We start from the raw sequence: 17682 nt of genomic DNA, 5'->3' as shown, positions 1-17682 counted from the left end.
GTGTTCTTCCTTCTTTGTAACCTAGCCCTTTCCGCTTTTTTATAACAGTATAGCTGTTCAGCTTCCGTTCTTACACTCAGAGCTATCAAATCAAATAATTCTTGCTGAGGTGTTAACTGATATTTCTGAGGTTTTAATGAAACCTTTGAGTTTGATATTGCTTGGTATTTGCATTTAATTTTTTTTTAAAGACAAGGATTTAAGAACTGAAGAAAGACAGACATGGTGGTAGAATGACAGATGATCAACTGACAGATGATCACGTTGATATTCTAGAGGTGGGAGAAACCTGTTTCTTGCCATAGTTATAAGGAGAGGCTGTGGCATGTGTGCTTGGGCAGAAAAAGCCCCTTTTTTGCCTCTTCTAGCCACCACCCTCCTTTTTTTTTTTTTTTTTTTAATTAAGGAAGAATTACAAGCCAGTTGTAAAATATTTAAATAATAGTTATCTCTCAGAAGTAATGGCTTTGCTAATGTTTTTGCAGATTAATAAAATTATAAATATACACATCACAGATGTACATATGTGCGTATGTGGTGTATCTATATGGTTTAGATATGTAATACATATAATGGATAGTCTATTTTTTTTAAATATAAGAGTACTATACATCTTTTTGCTCAACTTGGTTTTCTCCTCCTAACATTACATATATCCTGAACATTTCTCTGTATTCCCTATAGAGCTGTTTTATTCTTTTAAAAAGGCTACATATTATTTCACATAGTATTACATATGATAAGGGTATCCCATAATTTAACTATTTTCCTATCAACTAACATTTTTCGATTTTCTCAGTATGATATATAATGTTGCAGTGATTGTCCTTGAAAAACCATCTTTGTTTCTACGTATTTCTGAGAAATAAATAGAGCCCTAGAACTGAAACTTTCTAATCAGAACATGTACATTTTTGTAGTATCTGATAAGTTGTTCTTCTCAAAGGCACTTTACTTCTGTCAACTCTGAGTGCCCGTTTCCCCTTACTTTTGCCAATATAGTTGTTTGTAATCTTTCTAAAAATTTTTGCTTTTACGACTAGTGAGTGGTAAATTGTGATTGTTGCCAATTCCTAGTGATACTATCTTTCTCTGTGAATTACCTGTTTATATATTTTCTTATTTTTCTGTCAGATTATTTGTATTTTTTTTTTAATTGATTTGTAGGCTGACCTCTCTTCTTGTAGGACCAAATCAAGATCTGGGGTTCTGTCTCTAAAAGTCTGATGATGCAAGTATTAGATGTTAGTTTTGTTCCTTCATGCGAGTGGGAGAGAAAATAAGTTGAATATAGTATTTGAAAATATTTTACAGATAATTCACTTAGAAAAGTACTTTTTTTTCTTTCGAAAAGCTATTTCTAAGAATTGTGGTAGTGGTGGTGGTATTAGGAACTTTGATAAATCTCTGGCCATTGCTGTGTTTGATTAAACTGTTTCACATTTTTGTGCTTTTTCTTTGTATGTCACTGAAATAGTAATTGCCACAATTTCTTTTCTAATGTGGACAGCAGTTTTGAAATGAGTCCCATGGATTTCAGAAAGAATGAACAGAATATAGGTGAATCATGAAAATACTGAGACAACACGTCTTAAAACATGTAGATCAGTGTTACTTTTTGTGTAATTAAAATACCATTTAAAATGACGTACTTGAAATTAATGGCTGTGTTCAAGGCATTGTCACTGGTATTGTGGATACAAAGATGAATAAAACAATCTATTGGTCATTGTGATTGAGAGGAGAGAAGCAGGATAGATTAGATTCAGGTTATGTGTCTTTGCAGGAATATCAAGGAAGTGAGACTGTTTTCTTGGAAGGCAGCTATCTCACCACTATACCACCAACACTAGGCTGTTTTCTTTATTAAAAAGTAAATGATTTTGATTTATACCTATATTGATGGTGTTTGATCACTTGGGCTTCCCTGATGGCTCAGAGGGTAATGAATGTGCTTGCAATGCAGAAGGCGCAGGAGACGCAGGTTTGATCCCTGGTTCGGGAAGATCCCTTGGAGAAGGAAATGGCAACCCACTCTGGTATTCTTGCCTGGAAAACCCAATGGACAGAGGAGCTTTGTGGACTACAGCCCAAAGGGTTGCAGAGAGTCATACACAACTAAGCATACAGGAACGTTGATCACTTAATTGTCAGCTGTCTCAAAATTCCTCTTTTCCCCTTCTTCATTAACAGTTATTTTGGTGAGCAGTTATTCTAAGATATAAGTATGCTGTTGCTCATCAAAATTTAGTTGATTATATTGGATTCATAGATTTGTATTTATTAAATGGGTTGTGGTTTGTTACTATTATTTATGGCAATGCTTAAATTGTCCCAGATTTGCCAATGGGAGCCTCTTAAAGCTGGTTTTTACTTCCTTTTGACATTTTCCATCGTTCTTTGAACACTTTTTTCCTTTATGGAAAACAAAGCTTATCCTGACTTTCCCTGCCCTGGTTGTAGAATTAGCCATTTCTTCAAGGACCTCTCTAAAGAGAAAATGGTTTTTAGAAGAGAAGTCTTCTGTTCATTTATATTGGGGTGCTGCTCTCAGGGTCTGTTAATGAACTATGGACATATATACATATGCAGCTATAGCTATTTCTATATCCATTTATATTGAAAGCCATACCTCTAGTTTTTATCCAACACCACAGGGTTAATTCTGATTTTCTTCCTTTGTATATACTCTGACAGTGAGAAACTTGGCTTCCATTATTCTTGATATACTTACTAGATTAACTCCCTCACGCATCACATACGTGAGCCACCTCCCAGGTGTTTGTCCTTATCCTGCTCCTGTCATATTCCAGATCACTCTCCTGCATGGAAGCTCTGCTTATATCTTTGGGATCTGATGCCTTCCTCTTGGGTTCTGACACCCTGCACTAGGAAGCCTCCCTGTTTGAATGACCTTCTTTCCTGCCCAGGCTCTGATACCTGAGCTGGACTGCTCCTGTCCTCTCCCCTACCTTGGATGCCCTTGTCCTTCCAACCAGGATCCAGCACCTGAGAAGTACTCCTCCTCATCCTGCTATGACTGCTGCTGCTGCTGCTAAGTCATTTCAGTTGTGTCCGACTCTGTGTGACCCTATAGACGGAAGCCCACCAGGCTCCCCCGTCCATGGGATTCTCCAGGCATGATAACGTAAAATACTGCTGCTTTCCCTCTAGCCTTTTCAGCACACAGATGGATACTTAGAGTACTGAAGGTTTTATTTGGCTCTGACATTCTACTTTTGGCCATTGAGACTCCTGTCCCTCTCCTCCCTATGTACATATGCCTACCTTACCCAGTTCAGTTCAGTCACTCAGTCGTGTCTGACTCTTTGAGACTCCATGGCCTGCAGCACACCAGGCCTCCCTGTCTATCGCCAACTCCTGGAGTTTACTCAACTCATGTCCATTGAGTCAGTGATGCCATCCAACCATCTCATCCTCTGTCATCTCATTCTAATACTGCCTTCAATCTTACCCAGCACCAGCGTCTTTTCAAATGAGTCAGTTCTTCTCATCAGGTGGCCAAAGTATTAGAGTTTCAGCTTCAGCATCAGTCCTTCCAATGAATAGTCAGGACCGACTTCCTTTAGGATGGACTGGTTGGATCTCCTTGCAGTCCAAGGGACTCTCAAGACTCTTCTCCAGCCCCACAGTTCAAAAGCATCAGTGCTTCAGTGCTCAGCTTTCTTTATAGTCCAACTCTCACATCCATACATGACTACTGGAAAAACCATAGCTTTGACTAGGTGGACCTTTGTTGGTAAAGTAATGTGTCTGCTTTTTAATATGCTGTCTAGGTTGGTCATAACTTTTCTTCCAAGAAGTAAGCATCTTTTAATTTCACCACCTGCAGTGATTTTGGAGCCCAATAAAAAAGTCTGTCACTGTTTCCAAAACTGTTTCCCCATCTATTTGCCATGAAGTTATGGGACCAGATGCCATGATCTTAGTTTTCTGAATGTTGAGTTTTAAGCCAACTTTTTCACTCTCCTCTTTCACTTTCATCAAGAAGCTCTTTAGTTCTTCACTTTCTGCCATAAGGGTGATGTCATCTGCATATCTGAGGTTATTGATATTTCTCCTGGCAATCTTGATTCCAGCTTATGCTTCCTCCGGCCCAGCGTTTCTCATGATATACTCTGCATATAAGTTAAATAAGCAGGGTGACAATATACAACCTTGAGGTACTCCTTTTCCTATTTGGAACCAGTCTGTTGTTCCATGTCCAGTTCTGACTGTTGCTTCCTGACCTGCATACAGGTTTCTCAAGAGGCAGATCAGGTGGTCTGGTATTCCCTTCTCTTTAAGAATTTTCCAGAGTTTGTTGTGGCCCACACAATCAAAGTCTTTATAGTCACAATCATAGTCAATAAAGCAGAAGTAGATGTTTTTCTGGAACTCTTGCTTTTTTGATGATCCAGTGGATGTTGGCAGTTTGATCTCTGGTTCCTCTGCCCCTTCTTAAACCAGCTTGAACATCTGGAAGTTCACAGTTCTCGTATTTCTGAAGCCTGGCTTGGAGAATTTTGAGCATGACTTTACTAGCGTGTGAGATGAGTGCAGTTGTGTGGTAGTTTGAGCATTCTTTGGCATTGCCTTTCTTTGGGATTGGAATGAAGACTGACCTTTTCCAGTCCTGTGGCCACTGCTGAGTTTTCCAAATTTGCTGGCATATTGAGTGCAGCACTTTCACAGCATCATCTTTCAGGATTTGAAATAGCTCAACTGGAATTCCATCACCTCCACTAGCTTTGTTCATAGTGATGCTTCCTAAGGCCCACTTGACTTCACATTCCAGGATGTCTGGCTCTAGGTGAGTTACCACACCACTGTGATTATCTGGGTCATGAAGATCTTTTTTATACAGTTCTTCTGTGTATTCTTGCCACCTCTTCTTAATATCTTCTGCTTCTGTTAGGTCCATACCATTTCTGTCCTTTATTGTGCCCATCTTTGCCATGAAATTAAAAGATGCTTACTCCTTGGAAGGAAAGTTATGACCAACCTAGATAGTATATTACAAAGCAGAGATATTACTTTGCCAACCAAGGTCCGTCTAGTCAAGGCTATGGTTTTTCCCGTGGTCATGTATGGATGTGAGAGTTGGACTGTGAAGAAAGCTGATCGCCGAAGAATTGATGCTTTTAAACTGTGGTGCTGGAGAAAACTCTTGAGGGTCCCTTGAAAACTCTTGAGGGTCCCTTGGAATGCAAGGAGATCCAACCAGTCCATTCTAAAGGAGATCAATCCTGGGTGTTCATTGGAAGGACTGATGCTAAAGCTGAAACTCCAATACTTTGGCCACCTCATGCGACAAGTTGACTCACTGGAAAAGAGTCTGATGCTGGGAGGGATTGGGGGTGGGAGGAGAAGGGGACGACAGAGAATGAGATGGCTGGATGGCATCACCAACTCGATGGACATGAGTTTGAGTGAACTCCGGGAGTTGGTGATGGACAGTGAGGCCTGGTGTGCTGTGATTCATGGGGTCGCAGAGAGTCGGACACGACTGAGCAACTGAACTGAACTGAACTTGCATGAAGAGTTCCCTTTGTAACTCTAATTTTCTTGAAGAGATTGCTAGTCTTTCCCAGGTTATTGTTTTCCTCTTATTTCTTTGCATTAATTACTGAGGAAGGCTTTCTTATCTCTCCTTGCTATTCTTTGGAACTCTGCATTCAAATAGATATTATTTTCCTTTTCTCCTTTGCCTTTTGCGTCTTTTCTCAGCTATTTGTAAGGCCTCATCAGGCAGCCATTTTGCCTTTTTACATTTCCTTTTCCTGGGGATGGTCTTGATCCCTGCCTCCTGTCCAGTGTCACAAACCTCCATCCATAGTTCTTCAGGCACTCTATCAGATCTAATTCCTTGAATCTATTTGTCACTTCCACTGTATAATCGTAAGGGATTTGATTTAGGTCATACCTGAATGATCTAGTGGTTTTCCCTACTTTCTTCAATTTAGGTATGAATTTGCCAATAAGGAGTACATTATCTGAGCCACAGTCAGCTCCCAGTCTTGTTTTTCCTGACTGTATAGAGCTTCTCCATTTGTGACTTCAAAGAATATAATCAGTCTGATTTCGGTATTGACCATCTGGTGACGTCCATGTATAGTCTTCTCTTGTGTTGTTGGAAGAGGGTGTTTGCTATGACCAGTGCGTTCTCTTGGCAAAACTCTATTAGCCTTTGCCCTGCTTCATCCTGTACTCCAAGGCCAAATTTGCCTCTTACTCCGTGTATTTCCTGACTCCCTACTTTTGCATTCCAGTCCCCTGTAATGAAAAGAACATCTTTTTGGGGTGTTAATTCTAGATGGTCTAGTATGTCTTCATAGAACCGTTCAGCTTCAGCTTCTTCAGTATTGCTAGTCTGGGCATAGACTTGGATTACTGTGGTATTGAATGTTTTGCCTTGGTAATAAACAGATCATTCTGTCGTTTTTGAGACTCTATCCATGGACTGCATTTCGGACCCTTTTGTTGACTATGATGGCTACTCCATTTCTTCTAAGGGATTCTTGCCAACAGTAGTAGGTATAATGGTCATCCTAATTAAATTCACCAAAATGAATTTTAGTTTTTAGTTTGCTAATAACCTAAAATGTCGACGTTCACTCGTTATCTCCTGTTTCACCACTTCCAATTTGCCTTGATTCACGGACCTAACATTCCAGGTTACTATGCAATATTGCCCCTTACAGCGTTGGACTACTTCCAACACCAGTCACATCCCCAACTGTTTTTTTTTTTTTTTTGGCTTTGGCTTTGTCTCTGCATTCTTTCTGGAGTTATTTCTCCACTATTCTCCAGTAGCATATTGGACATCCACTGACCTGTGGAGTTCGTCTTTCAGTGTCCTTGTCTTTTTGCCTTTTCATACTGTTCATGGGGTTCTCAAGGCAAGAATACTGAAGTGGTTTGTCATTCCCTTCTCCAGTGGACCATGTTTTGTCAGAACTCTCCACCATGACCCTTCCATCTTGAGTGGCCCTAAATGGCATCGCTGATAGTTTCATTGAGTTAGACAAGGCTGTCGTCTGTGTGATCAGATTGGTTAGTTTCCTGTGATTGTGGTTTTCAGTCTGTCTGCCCTCTGATGGAGAAGGGTAAGAGACTTATGGAAGCTTCTTGATGGGAGAGACTGACTTCACCTTGTGGCTTTTAACATAAACTGTTTAGGTAGGAACGAGGAAACAAGCAGGTTATTTTTTATTCCATCATTTGCTCAGTGAAGGTTATGCAGTAGGTTCTTAAATCAATCTCCACTTCATCTTCTTTAAGGGATTGTCGGTGTGGCACTTAAGCAATGTGGCAAAGTGTATAGCCCCAGTTCAGTCTGGGTTTTCTGTGTCTGGTGTTGTTTTTAGACACTTCCCTTAGGCCAGAATGTCTACTTTACTTTAGGGCCTTTGTTCAGTGTTAGCCTTTACTTCTGTACTTGCTCAAAATATATTCTTTTAACTACTGTTAACAACAGTATAGCAGCCTTTGTCTGTTGATATCTGTTAATGATTTTGCATTAACTAGTAATTGGACTCATGTTGGTTAAAACTGTGAATACTGCAGTTTTCTGTCTTGACAATTCGAATACCCTCTTTCTATATTCTCTTTGGCTTTGGGCTGTTAAAGCGATGGGTGGTCCAAGTGATTTTGCATGAAGACTGTGGATTCTTTTGGCAGAGAGATCTCGTCCCTATTATATGGAGATCTGAATGCCAGGGTGTATCCCTCATGGAGTACCCACTAGGAGTCACTAGGTTCTCTTTTCATCAACTCAGTAGTGTGCTGGCGATACATCTGTAAAATGGAAAAATAAGTTTGAGATAGGTTCAGATGTTATTTTGTAATATGTAAACCATTATATATATGAATATTTGGTTTAGATTGTAGGCCTTCTCGAAGTGTTTTCTCCCTTTTAAAATTTTTACTTTTTTTAGTCTCAAAAGATAAGAAAGAGAAAGCTTATGTTGTAAAAGTTAGCCTCCTAATTTTGTTACTAGTTGATAGATTTTTTCAAAGTATTGCAAAATGTAGCATTTCGCCTCAGTTTTATTTAAATATAATTGATGTATGCTGCTGCTGCTGCTAAGTCACTTCAGTCGTGTCCGACTGTGTGACCCCATAGGCGGAAGCCCACCAGGCTCCCCCTTTCCTGGGATTCTCCAGGCAAGAACACTGGAGTGGGTTGCCATTTCCTTCTCCAATGTGTGAAAGTGAAAAGTGAAAGTGAAATCTCTCAGTCGTGTCTGACCCTTAGCAACCCCAGGGACTTCAGCCTACCAGGCTCCTCCATCCATGGGATTTTCTAGGCAAGAGTACTGGAGTGGCTTGCCATTGCCTTCTCTGAATTGATGTATAACACTGTATTAGTTGAAGGTATACTACATAATGATTTGATATATGTATATATTGCAAAATGATTGCCACAGTGTTTAGATAACATCCATCATCTTGAATAATTACACATTATTCTTATGATATGAGCATTTAAGATATAGTTTCTTAGCAGCTTTCAATATGCACTGCTGCTGCTGCTGCTAAGTCGCTTCAGTCATGTCTGACTCTGTGCGACTCCATAGATGGCAGCCCACTAGGCTCACCCATCCATGGGATTCTCCAGGCAAGAACACTGGAGTGGGTTGCCATTTCCTTCTCCAATGTGTGAAAGTGAAAAGTGAAGTCACTCAGTCGTGCCTGACTCTTAGTGACCACATGGACTGCAGCCTACAAGGCTCCTCCGTCCATGGGATTTTCTAGGCAAGAGTACTGGAGTGGCTTGCCATTGCCTTCTCCGTCAATATGCACTACACTACTGTTAACTATAGTCACCTTACTGTTTTTACATTCCCAAAACTTATTTATCTTATAACTGAAAGTCTGTATCCTTTGACCCTCTTCAGTCATTTCCACCACCCCATGCCCATGCCTTCGACTCCCTGGATGAGGGTATGGCAACCCAATCCAGTTTCCTTACCTGGAGAATCCCCTTGGACAGAGGAGCCTGGCGGGCGCGGTCCATGGGGTCGCAAGAGTTGGAACAACTGAGTGACTAAGCACAGCATGGCACATGCCTTTGACTACCACCAATGTTTTCAATACATGAACATTTCTTACTTACTTTCTAAACCGTAGGAAAAAAAGTTTACTGAAAAATGAAAACATTAAAGTTTCTCTAGCAGTTTTGCTCTAGGTTTTCATATACTTTTAATAATAAACCTTTTGTTACTGAACTCATTTTTTAAAAATGAATTTTTAATTTGCCTCTAAATTATAGTGTTTTCAACAGTGCAGAAATATGTTGTAATCCTCTTGTAGACAGTATCTTGCAATGTTGTCTGATCCAGTTTTTAAACTTGTTTTGTGACCTGTGAAGATAGGATTTGTGGTGAGTAAACAGAAAAACATTTTGAGAAGGTGATAAGCTTACTGTATGGAATTTCAACTAGAAAGTTGTCCTCACGTATCTTTCTATATTAAAATCTGTTTTTCTGACTCTCTATGAAAGTCATATATGCTCTTTGATCGTAAAGGATTATTGACTGTGAAGCTTTCTTTGTCTTAACTTTTCTCCTCCTTTTCCTGATTTATCACAAGGTAATTTTGTTATAGATGGGTTGGGTTAGTCATGTTAATACTGTACTCTCCGAGGGATAATTTTCTGTTTCTCAGATCATAAAAAAAATAACTTGCATTCCTTTTTGCTGATTCTCAGTCCATATATATATATATACACACATGCACGCACATATACACATACACACACATACACATACTCAGTTATACACACATAAATATATTTGCACATGACTGGTCACAGTTTGATGTGTATTATATTTTATCCTGAGCATCTGATAACAGGAGATCTGCTTACTGTCCAAATTCTACCTAGAATAAATTTAAACTAGGAAGATTGTTTCTTCATGGAATAATGGGAATACACAGCTGATAGAGGTTAAGAAGGATTACTAAAGCTTAATATATAAATACATTATAATTAAGTGGCAGTTTTGGGTACAAGTTTAGATGAATTTGTCTAATATTGATGACTGATATTTCCTGATTGTTGAGAATAAATATCTTTGGTTAGATTTAAGACTAATTATGTCCCTCTTATTTTGAGCCAGAGTTTAGTAATTGAACTTAGATCTCTATTCATACTTAGATTTGTGAAATCAGGACTTTAAAAATATGATACATTGTTTTATATTTTATGTAGAAATGTGGACATCTTTGTTATTATTGTTCATTATAGTTTTACATTCCTGTCTTTGAAGAAAGCAGAATATGATTTAATAAACTTTCACATTTATTAAATTCACCTTTCTTCCCCTTACATAGGTTAAATTCTAAATTTAACTTTTGAACTCTTTCAGGCCTTTTAGATGCTATTCTGGAAAGATTTTAGTAATGGATCAAAGGAAGAATGAGAGTATTGTTCCTAGTATCACTCAACTAGAAGATTTTCTTACAGAACACAATTCCAATGTTGTTTGGCTCCTTGTTGGTAAGTAGAATATATTTTCTTGTACTTTATTATTTTTTTGTGTATGGATTAGCAGCTGCCAGATTTTAAGCAGTAGTTCACTGAAGTTAGAATGCTTACAATATCATTTGTTTGTTTTTTTGGAGACAAGTATTTTAATCTGTGTTTCTATGAATATTAGCTCTGGAAACTGCTCTGGAGGGCTGTTTTCCTTAGACTGCTTCCTTGTCTGTGTTAGGGGAAGTGGGATGATAAGAGAGACCTAGTTTTTCTTTCCTGTTTCAGATCAGCTCTTCCATTTCCATCCCAGCATACACGCAAACACTTTTGTTTTATTATAAAGTGATAAATCCTCATGGTAAATGCTTTTGCCTAATTAAATCTTATCTCTTTCCTCACTCCTTATGTACCTGACAGTAGAATTTTCCAGTAATGATGTTTTTTTGTCTTATATTCCAGAACTTTTCTAGGTGTACACAAATAATACAAAGCAGTATATAATTAAATTGCAGAGAGAGGGAAGACGTATGAGTGAGTGAATGAATATCAACAGATAAGGAGAAATACATCAAGTACTGTGGAAGAGAGCAATTACTGTAGGTTGTTACTGTCCAGGATGTTTCATGGAAGAACGCTATTTGATTTGAATTTTAGCAAAGGAATTAGAAAAGTGCAGAGAGGAAAATAGGAAGGGTAAGATGGAGTGAGAGAGGAAAGGGAGGTAATGGTAATATTTATTGAGTAAATATTTATTAAATATCTGTGTACCATGTGCCACAGACATTTTGCGTATCTCAGTAATGTTCATAGCAGACTTATGAAAGTAGCTGGTATTTTCCTATTAACCTATTGGGCAATTGAGACCCATAAAAATTAAATAACTTACACAGGTTACACAACTGTTCTTTTTCTTGAGTGTAGGCTTGTGCTTCTTTCATGATGCTGTGTGATAGTGTTACAATAGAGGAGAAGTGTATATAAAGGGAATTATAATGATTTATGGTTTGTAGGTAGGATTGGCTTACCACTTAAACTTTATTTTTTCTCCCCTAATTGATGAACATGAACTATTCTAAATTATCATAATGGAAACTTAAAAGTGAAATGAAGTGCAAAACAATACTATGAAATATAATTTGATAAAAACAGCATTGAAAATTGTCTTTTAGTTTAATCAAATTATATCCTATATGCCCCCTTTCCTATCATTTAGAATTTGTTGTTTGTTTTTTTTTTGTATGGTATACAGCTCCTTTCTTTCAGGTGAAAATAATAGCAGCAACCAGGAAAACAGTGAGGGGTTGTTTAATCTCTCTATTTTACGAATGATCTTACAGTGTGGAAGGGCATGGAGGGGGGAGGGACATGATACACTGAAAGGGCCACAGTTCCCTAGGTGGTTTACTTTCTGAGATGAGAGCATGCTTTCTCAGCAAATACCTTTGCCTTTCTGAAGAGCCCATAGAAACTTGCTGTTCACACAGTGATTCATGGTAAAAATTAATACAGGATAACTTTAAGCTTAAAAAATATTGTATCATCAAAAGAATTGTTCTAGAAATAATTTTTATGGGCAAATCATAGCACAATGGCAAGCCACTCCAGTACTTTTGCCTAGAAAATCCCATGGATGGAGGAGCCTGGTAGGCTGCAGTCCGTGGGGTCGCTAAGGGTCGGACACGACTGAGCGACTTCACTTTCACTTTCACACATTGGAGAAGGAAATGGCAACCTACTCCAGTGTTCTTGCCTGGAGAATCCCAGGGACGGGGGACCCTGGTGGGCTTCTGTCTATGGGGTCACACAGAGTCGGACATGACTGAAGTGACGCAGCAGCAGCAGCAACATAATTTTTTAAAGTACAAACTTAATGCAATGCTGCTGAAAGGTTACATATATTAAACTGCTTTATATTATTTTGTCTTAATTAATCTAGAAAATAGTTATATTTTTCAAATGCATAAGTAAAAGAAAATTTATCAAAAAATGCTTTCTTGTATTTTGTCATTTATGTATTAATGAGCTAGGTTTTTTGGGAGGAATATTACAGATTTTATAAGTGACTGTAAACTTTTCATGAAAAATGGTCAAATATAGAATAGCATATATTGAAGCGTATTTAATGGTGTTCTTTAAAAGTAAGTTATTGTCTTACCAATTGCAACATAATAGTATTAATATTTGGTGGCCTATTTAATATAGATATGCTTTTAAGTAGGTTAAATTTCTCACTTCTTTCCAACAGTATTTTAAAAGCAGAGACTGTTGATTTTTTTAAAAAGTGACTTTTCTCTGATGTAAAAAATCATCAGTTTTCTTTGTAAGTGACTGTAGCCTTTAGGAAATAGCTTAGGAATGAACTCTGAGTCTAATAAAGGTAGGTTTTTTCTTCCAGAATATTCAGAAATATGGGCTTTCTCTTCCCAGAACACTTTGTGTATGTTTAATAAATAAAACTGTGTAAAGTAGTGTAAAATGAAACAGAAAAAAAGGAAAGCAGTTTTACTTGAAACATTGTTTTTCTTGATCTGATTCAAGTCTGTATTCTGGTGAATGAATTTGAAAGGTGGGTAAAGTAGAATCAACCACTCTTTTTAAAAATTCAAGTGTTAAATTGTAAGAGGACATGTTACCATATGGAAGAAAATCTTGTTTCTGAACATGATAAATGATCTTTTACTAACAAATTTTTATTAAAATGTTAAGGTGATCAAAAGGAAATGTATAGTGAGATCCTTTTTTTGCATTCTTTTCTTCCAACAGCTACTATTTTGTCTTGTGGATGGATTATTTATCTCACGTATTATAATTCTCGGAATGTTGGTCTTATTTTAACACTAGTTCTTAACAGGTTATACAAGCATGGCTATATTCATATTGGTAAGTCTGAGTAATTTTTTTTCTTCTGTGTAATCTGGAAATTGTAAGTTTATTTTGTAAACAAACAATAGCTTTAAAAATTTACTTTTGTTTCATGAAAATTAAACTAATTTACATGAAATTTCTCTAATATAGTACTCTGACTGGAGTTGAACTACCATTTGGTTATGTCCTTTACCTCGTTCTTATTTCTCAAAGGGTTTCTGTAGTAGCCTTTAGACTTTTTGGCTTACAGGAGATCCTCATTAAAATAATTTGAAATATCTGGACACATATAAAATATGGAATTGGATATTTCTCAAGATTCTACCATCCAAAGAAAATTTCTAATGCTTGATGGAGTTTTGCTTTTTTTTAAAAAAAAAACTGATACCTAAAAAAATCTGTAACTAAGTAGAATCATCATGTGTACTTCATTTTGTAGCTTTTGTTATTAATTTAACCTACTTATAAATGGGAAGTTCGCAAGTAGATAGGAGGGTATATTAGGAATTCATATTCTTTGGAAAAACCCTGAACCACTGGGAAGAAGAGATGAGGGATCACCTAATAGAATATTTCTGATCTTCCTTAGAGTACTTCTTAGTGGTCATAAATAAAAGTTCTCTCAAACATAAGTAGTCTTTCATTAATTTGAGGCAATGACTGGTTCCTGGAGTCACCGAAATTAATGGGGAAAAATGGGGAACTGCTTTGGATTCATTTAATGACTGTGCCTAATTAAAAGAATTATTCATAGGAAGTAGCTGTGAAACTAATGTCCTCATATAATTATTTAGTAACTCAGTTAATAGTAATGGTATCTGTGGCACTTTTTGTTATATTTGAGGGGAAAATGACAAGATTAGTAAGGCTGTAAGGATATCAGGAAAGAAGTAGGGAAAGAACATTTAATTATTGAATAAATTGAATGTGAAGATTATTTAAAGCTTTTAGGGCTCTACTGTTTTTCAAAACAATTACATTAATTGCTGTTGTTGTTGTTTTTTTCCTACAACAGGTTCATTTTCTTTCTCTGTTCTTTCTGGAAAAGTCATGGTTCGTGAAATCTATTATATTACAGAAGACATGTCTATTAGGTAAAAATAAATATCCATCTTAAATCTGAAATATTACAGACTTTTTTGATTATAATACTGAATTGAGTATGACTTGCTTTTTCATAGTAAAATGTTGGATTTTCAAATAAAACCATAAATCAGCAATCATTTTTTCAGTGACTCATACCTGGTGAATTGATTTTTTTTTAATGTTTCTATCTGTGGATTAATTTAGCTAAGGGTTCAGTTCAGTTCAGTTCAGTCGCTCAGTCGTGTCCGACTCTTTGCGACCCCATGAATCACACACACCAGGCCTCCCTGTCCATCACCAACTTCCGGAGTTCACTCAAAAACTCGTGTCCACAGAGTCGGTGATGCCATCCAGCCATCTCATTCTCTGTCGTCCCCTTTTCCTCCTGCCCCCAATCCCTCCCCGCATCAGAGTCTTTTCCAGTGAGTCAGCTCTTCTCATGAGGTGGCCAAAGTATTGGAGTTTCAGCTTTAGCATCAGTCCTTCCAATGAACACCCAGGACTGATCTCCTTTAGAATGGACTGGTTGGATCTCCTTGCAGTCCAAGGGACTCTCAAGAGTCTTCTCCAGCACCACAGTTCAAAAGCATCAATTCTTCGGCGATCAGCTTTCTTCACAGTCCAACTCTACACTGGCCAAAAAAATCATATTTGAATAGCAGCTTATAGAAATGAACAATCTCATATCATCCCTAATTTTAAAAATTGAGCATTAGATTACTTGACCATTTTTGTTGTAGAATTCATTGTGGTCATTTGTTATATAAGCAAGGATCAGGGGTGTTGATATCTCTTATCCATTATCCTCTTTTTATAGATAGTCAATTTTTAGAATAATTTAACCTTAATAGCATTTCTAATTTTACCTTACAAAAGAGATGAAAACTGAATATAATGAAAAATGATAGTTCATATGTTTGATATATATTCTGTCTTCTGTAAGGGGCTTCCCTGGTGGCTCAGAGGGTAAAGCGTCTGCCTGCAATGCAGGAGACCTGGGTTCGATCCCTGGGTCAGGAAGATCCCCTGGAGAAGGAAATGGCAACCCATTCCAGTACTCTTGCCTGGAAACTCCATGGTAGACTACAGTCCATGGGATCGCAGAGTTGGACACGACTGAGCGACTTCTAGAAAAGCTTACTCTATTCATGTGATTTTATAAAACTTGGAGACACTAAATTAGCTGAGAAGTGCTACAGTTTGGCAGCACTCATACCTCACTTATAACAGTAGAGGTAACTTCTTTGTGAATCTAAAACTATTTCCAAGTTAAAATTAAAAGTTAGGCTATAATACCACCCTTTGGGGGTATGAAGTGATACGTCATTATAGAAATGAAAGAAAATCTTTAAAAGCTTTCCCTTTGTGTGCTAATATCTCCCTTTCAAGATTTGACTTTTAGTTTATATAATTTTAACTTCATTTTAAAAATATCACTTTAAAAAGAAAATGTTTTTTCTGTTAACACTTTATTGTCCTACTAAATGTTATTTGGTATTACAGTTTACCTAAACAGAAGAATCAAAGAGCTTTTGCAGATCTTTTCCTTTCTTAATTGGAAGAGTATGAAACATCTAAGTATGCTAGTGTCCAGTTTTCTGTATTTCCCTATTATCAGTTTCCTGCTTTTTATAATAACTAAGAAATGAGTTAAATAAATTGTTGTTTAAGCTTTTAATTTTGTTATTTATCTTGCTTAGAATTCAAGATGGATTTATAATTTTTCGGTGGTGGAAAATGTATAATCCAAAGCAGAAGCAACATGGTAAGCAACATGCTTTCATTTTTTCATGTGTTTGAAATCTTCAGTAATCAGAATTTTCATTTGTAGATATTGAAATGTTTCACATTTTGTAATAGATAAAAATATTTTTAAAAGCTTTGGAGTTTACAGAACTGATTTTAACATTTCTTGGCTGAAAATCCTTCAGCAGCTTTCCTCTGCATGGTTAAATTTAGTTTCCTTAGTCTATTGTTTGTTTAGGGTTATTCTCAGTATGACCCTTACCCACATTTCTAGGCTTACCTCCTATTACATCTGTGGACTTAATCCCATACTGTGGTTAAAGTGGCTTTCCTAGCACTCTTTGATCGCTCTACTAAGATATTTATCTTTTTAGCTTCTTTGCTTTATTCATACCTTTATGTAACATTGCTACGAATTTGCATTTATCTACTATGGTGACGAGTTGACTCACTGGAAAAGACTCTGATGCTAGGAAAGGTTGGGGGTGGGAGTAGAAGGGGACGACAGAGAATGAGATGGCTGGATGGCATCACCGACTCGGTGGACAAGAGTTTGAGTGAACTCCGGGAGTTGGTGATGGACAGGGAGGCCTGGCGTGCTGTGATTCATGGGGTCGCGGAGAGTCGGACACGACTGAGCGACTGAACTGAACTGAACTGAACTGAACTATGGTAAGGATGTGTAGAAAAGAGGAAATGCATACTCTAGACTGTCTTCTGTTTCTGCTTTTTATCATCAGAATTTTATCTCAGTATATTTTGCTCACCTGTTCATTTCACAACTCTAGGTGCTCCTGTCTGTGCCTGTAACTTTTCTTCTCTAATATTAACCACACCAGTGGCCTCAAGGAAAGGAGACCTTGTCTTTACTTTCTAGAATAGTAATTCGCAAACATTTTTGATCTCAGAATTTGTTACATTCTAAATAATTGAAGATTCCAAAGAGCTTTTATTTATTAAGTTTTATCTGTTTAATATTTGCTGCATTCAAAATCAAGCCTGGTCGTTATAGAAACATTTTTATCATTAAAAGTATTTATAATAAATCCATTACATGTTAAAATAAATAGCACACTTTATGAAGAATAATTTTTCCAAAGCAAAAATATAGTGAGAAGACTGACATTGTTTTAAATTTTGCAAATATTTTAAATGTCTGTCCTAATGAAAGGTAATTGAATTCTCACCTCTGCTTTCATATTCATATACTTCTTATAGCCTTTAAAAAACCCCATTGTCCACTCATTTGAAAATGACTGATAAAAAGTCAAATATCTTAGTATAATAATATTATCAAAATAATTTTGACTTTGTGTTCCCCAAGAAAGGGTCTCAGGATCCCCCCAAGAGGTCCCTGGACCATACTTTGATAACTACTTTTAAGGAGAATGTAAGTGCTACCTGGGAGTGTAGGGTCAAAAGAGAATGAAACCCCTCCATCTTTTCTTAGGTATGAGGATCTCTGTTTCAGGCTCCCCAGTGATTCTGAAATGGTGGTT

The 17682-nt window shown here is 37.1% G+C and overlaps 1 protein-coding gene across 10 annotated transcripts in view; it reads left to right on the top strand.

Annotated features, from left to right (window-relative positions):
- Positions 1 to 17682, top strand: part of BLTP1 (bridge-like lipid transfer protein family member 1) — a 211177-nt gene that overhangs the window by 9290 nt on the left and 184205 nt on the right. For all 10 annotated transcript variants that reach the window (XR_016035322.1, XM_055405582.2, XM_055405581.2 and 7 more), the window contains exons 3-6: positions 10377 to 10507; positions 13250 to 13366; positions 14367 to 14445; positions 16138 to 16202. Coding sequence is in view for 9 of the 10 variants with exons in the window: in XM_055405582.2 (XP_055261557.2) it covers positions 10411 to 10507; positions 13250 to 13366; positions 14367 to 14445; positions 16138 to 16202 (358 nt within the window). In the remaining variant the exon portion in view is untranslated. The remainder of the gene's footprint in view (positions 1 to 10376; positions 10508 to 13249; positions 13367 to 14366; positions 14446 to 16137; positions 16203 to 17682) is intronic.

The sequence above is a fragment of the Moschus berezovskii genome, chromosome 19, assembly GCF_049115385.1.
Source record: "Moschus berezovskii isolate FMDL1 chromosome 19, NW_MosBer_1.0, whole genome shotgun sequence".
NCBI classification, from domain to species: domain Eukaryota; kingdom Metazoa; phylum Chordata; class Mammalia; order Artiodactyla; family Moschidae; genus Moschus; species Moschus berezovskii.
The sequence above is the reverse complement of the archived record's forward strand: the minus strand, read 5'-3'. Positions and strand labels throughout refer to the sequence as shown.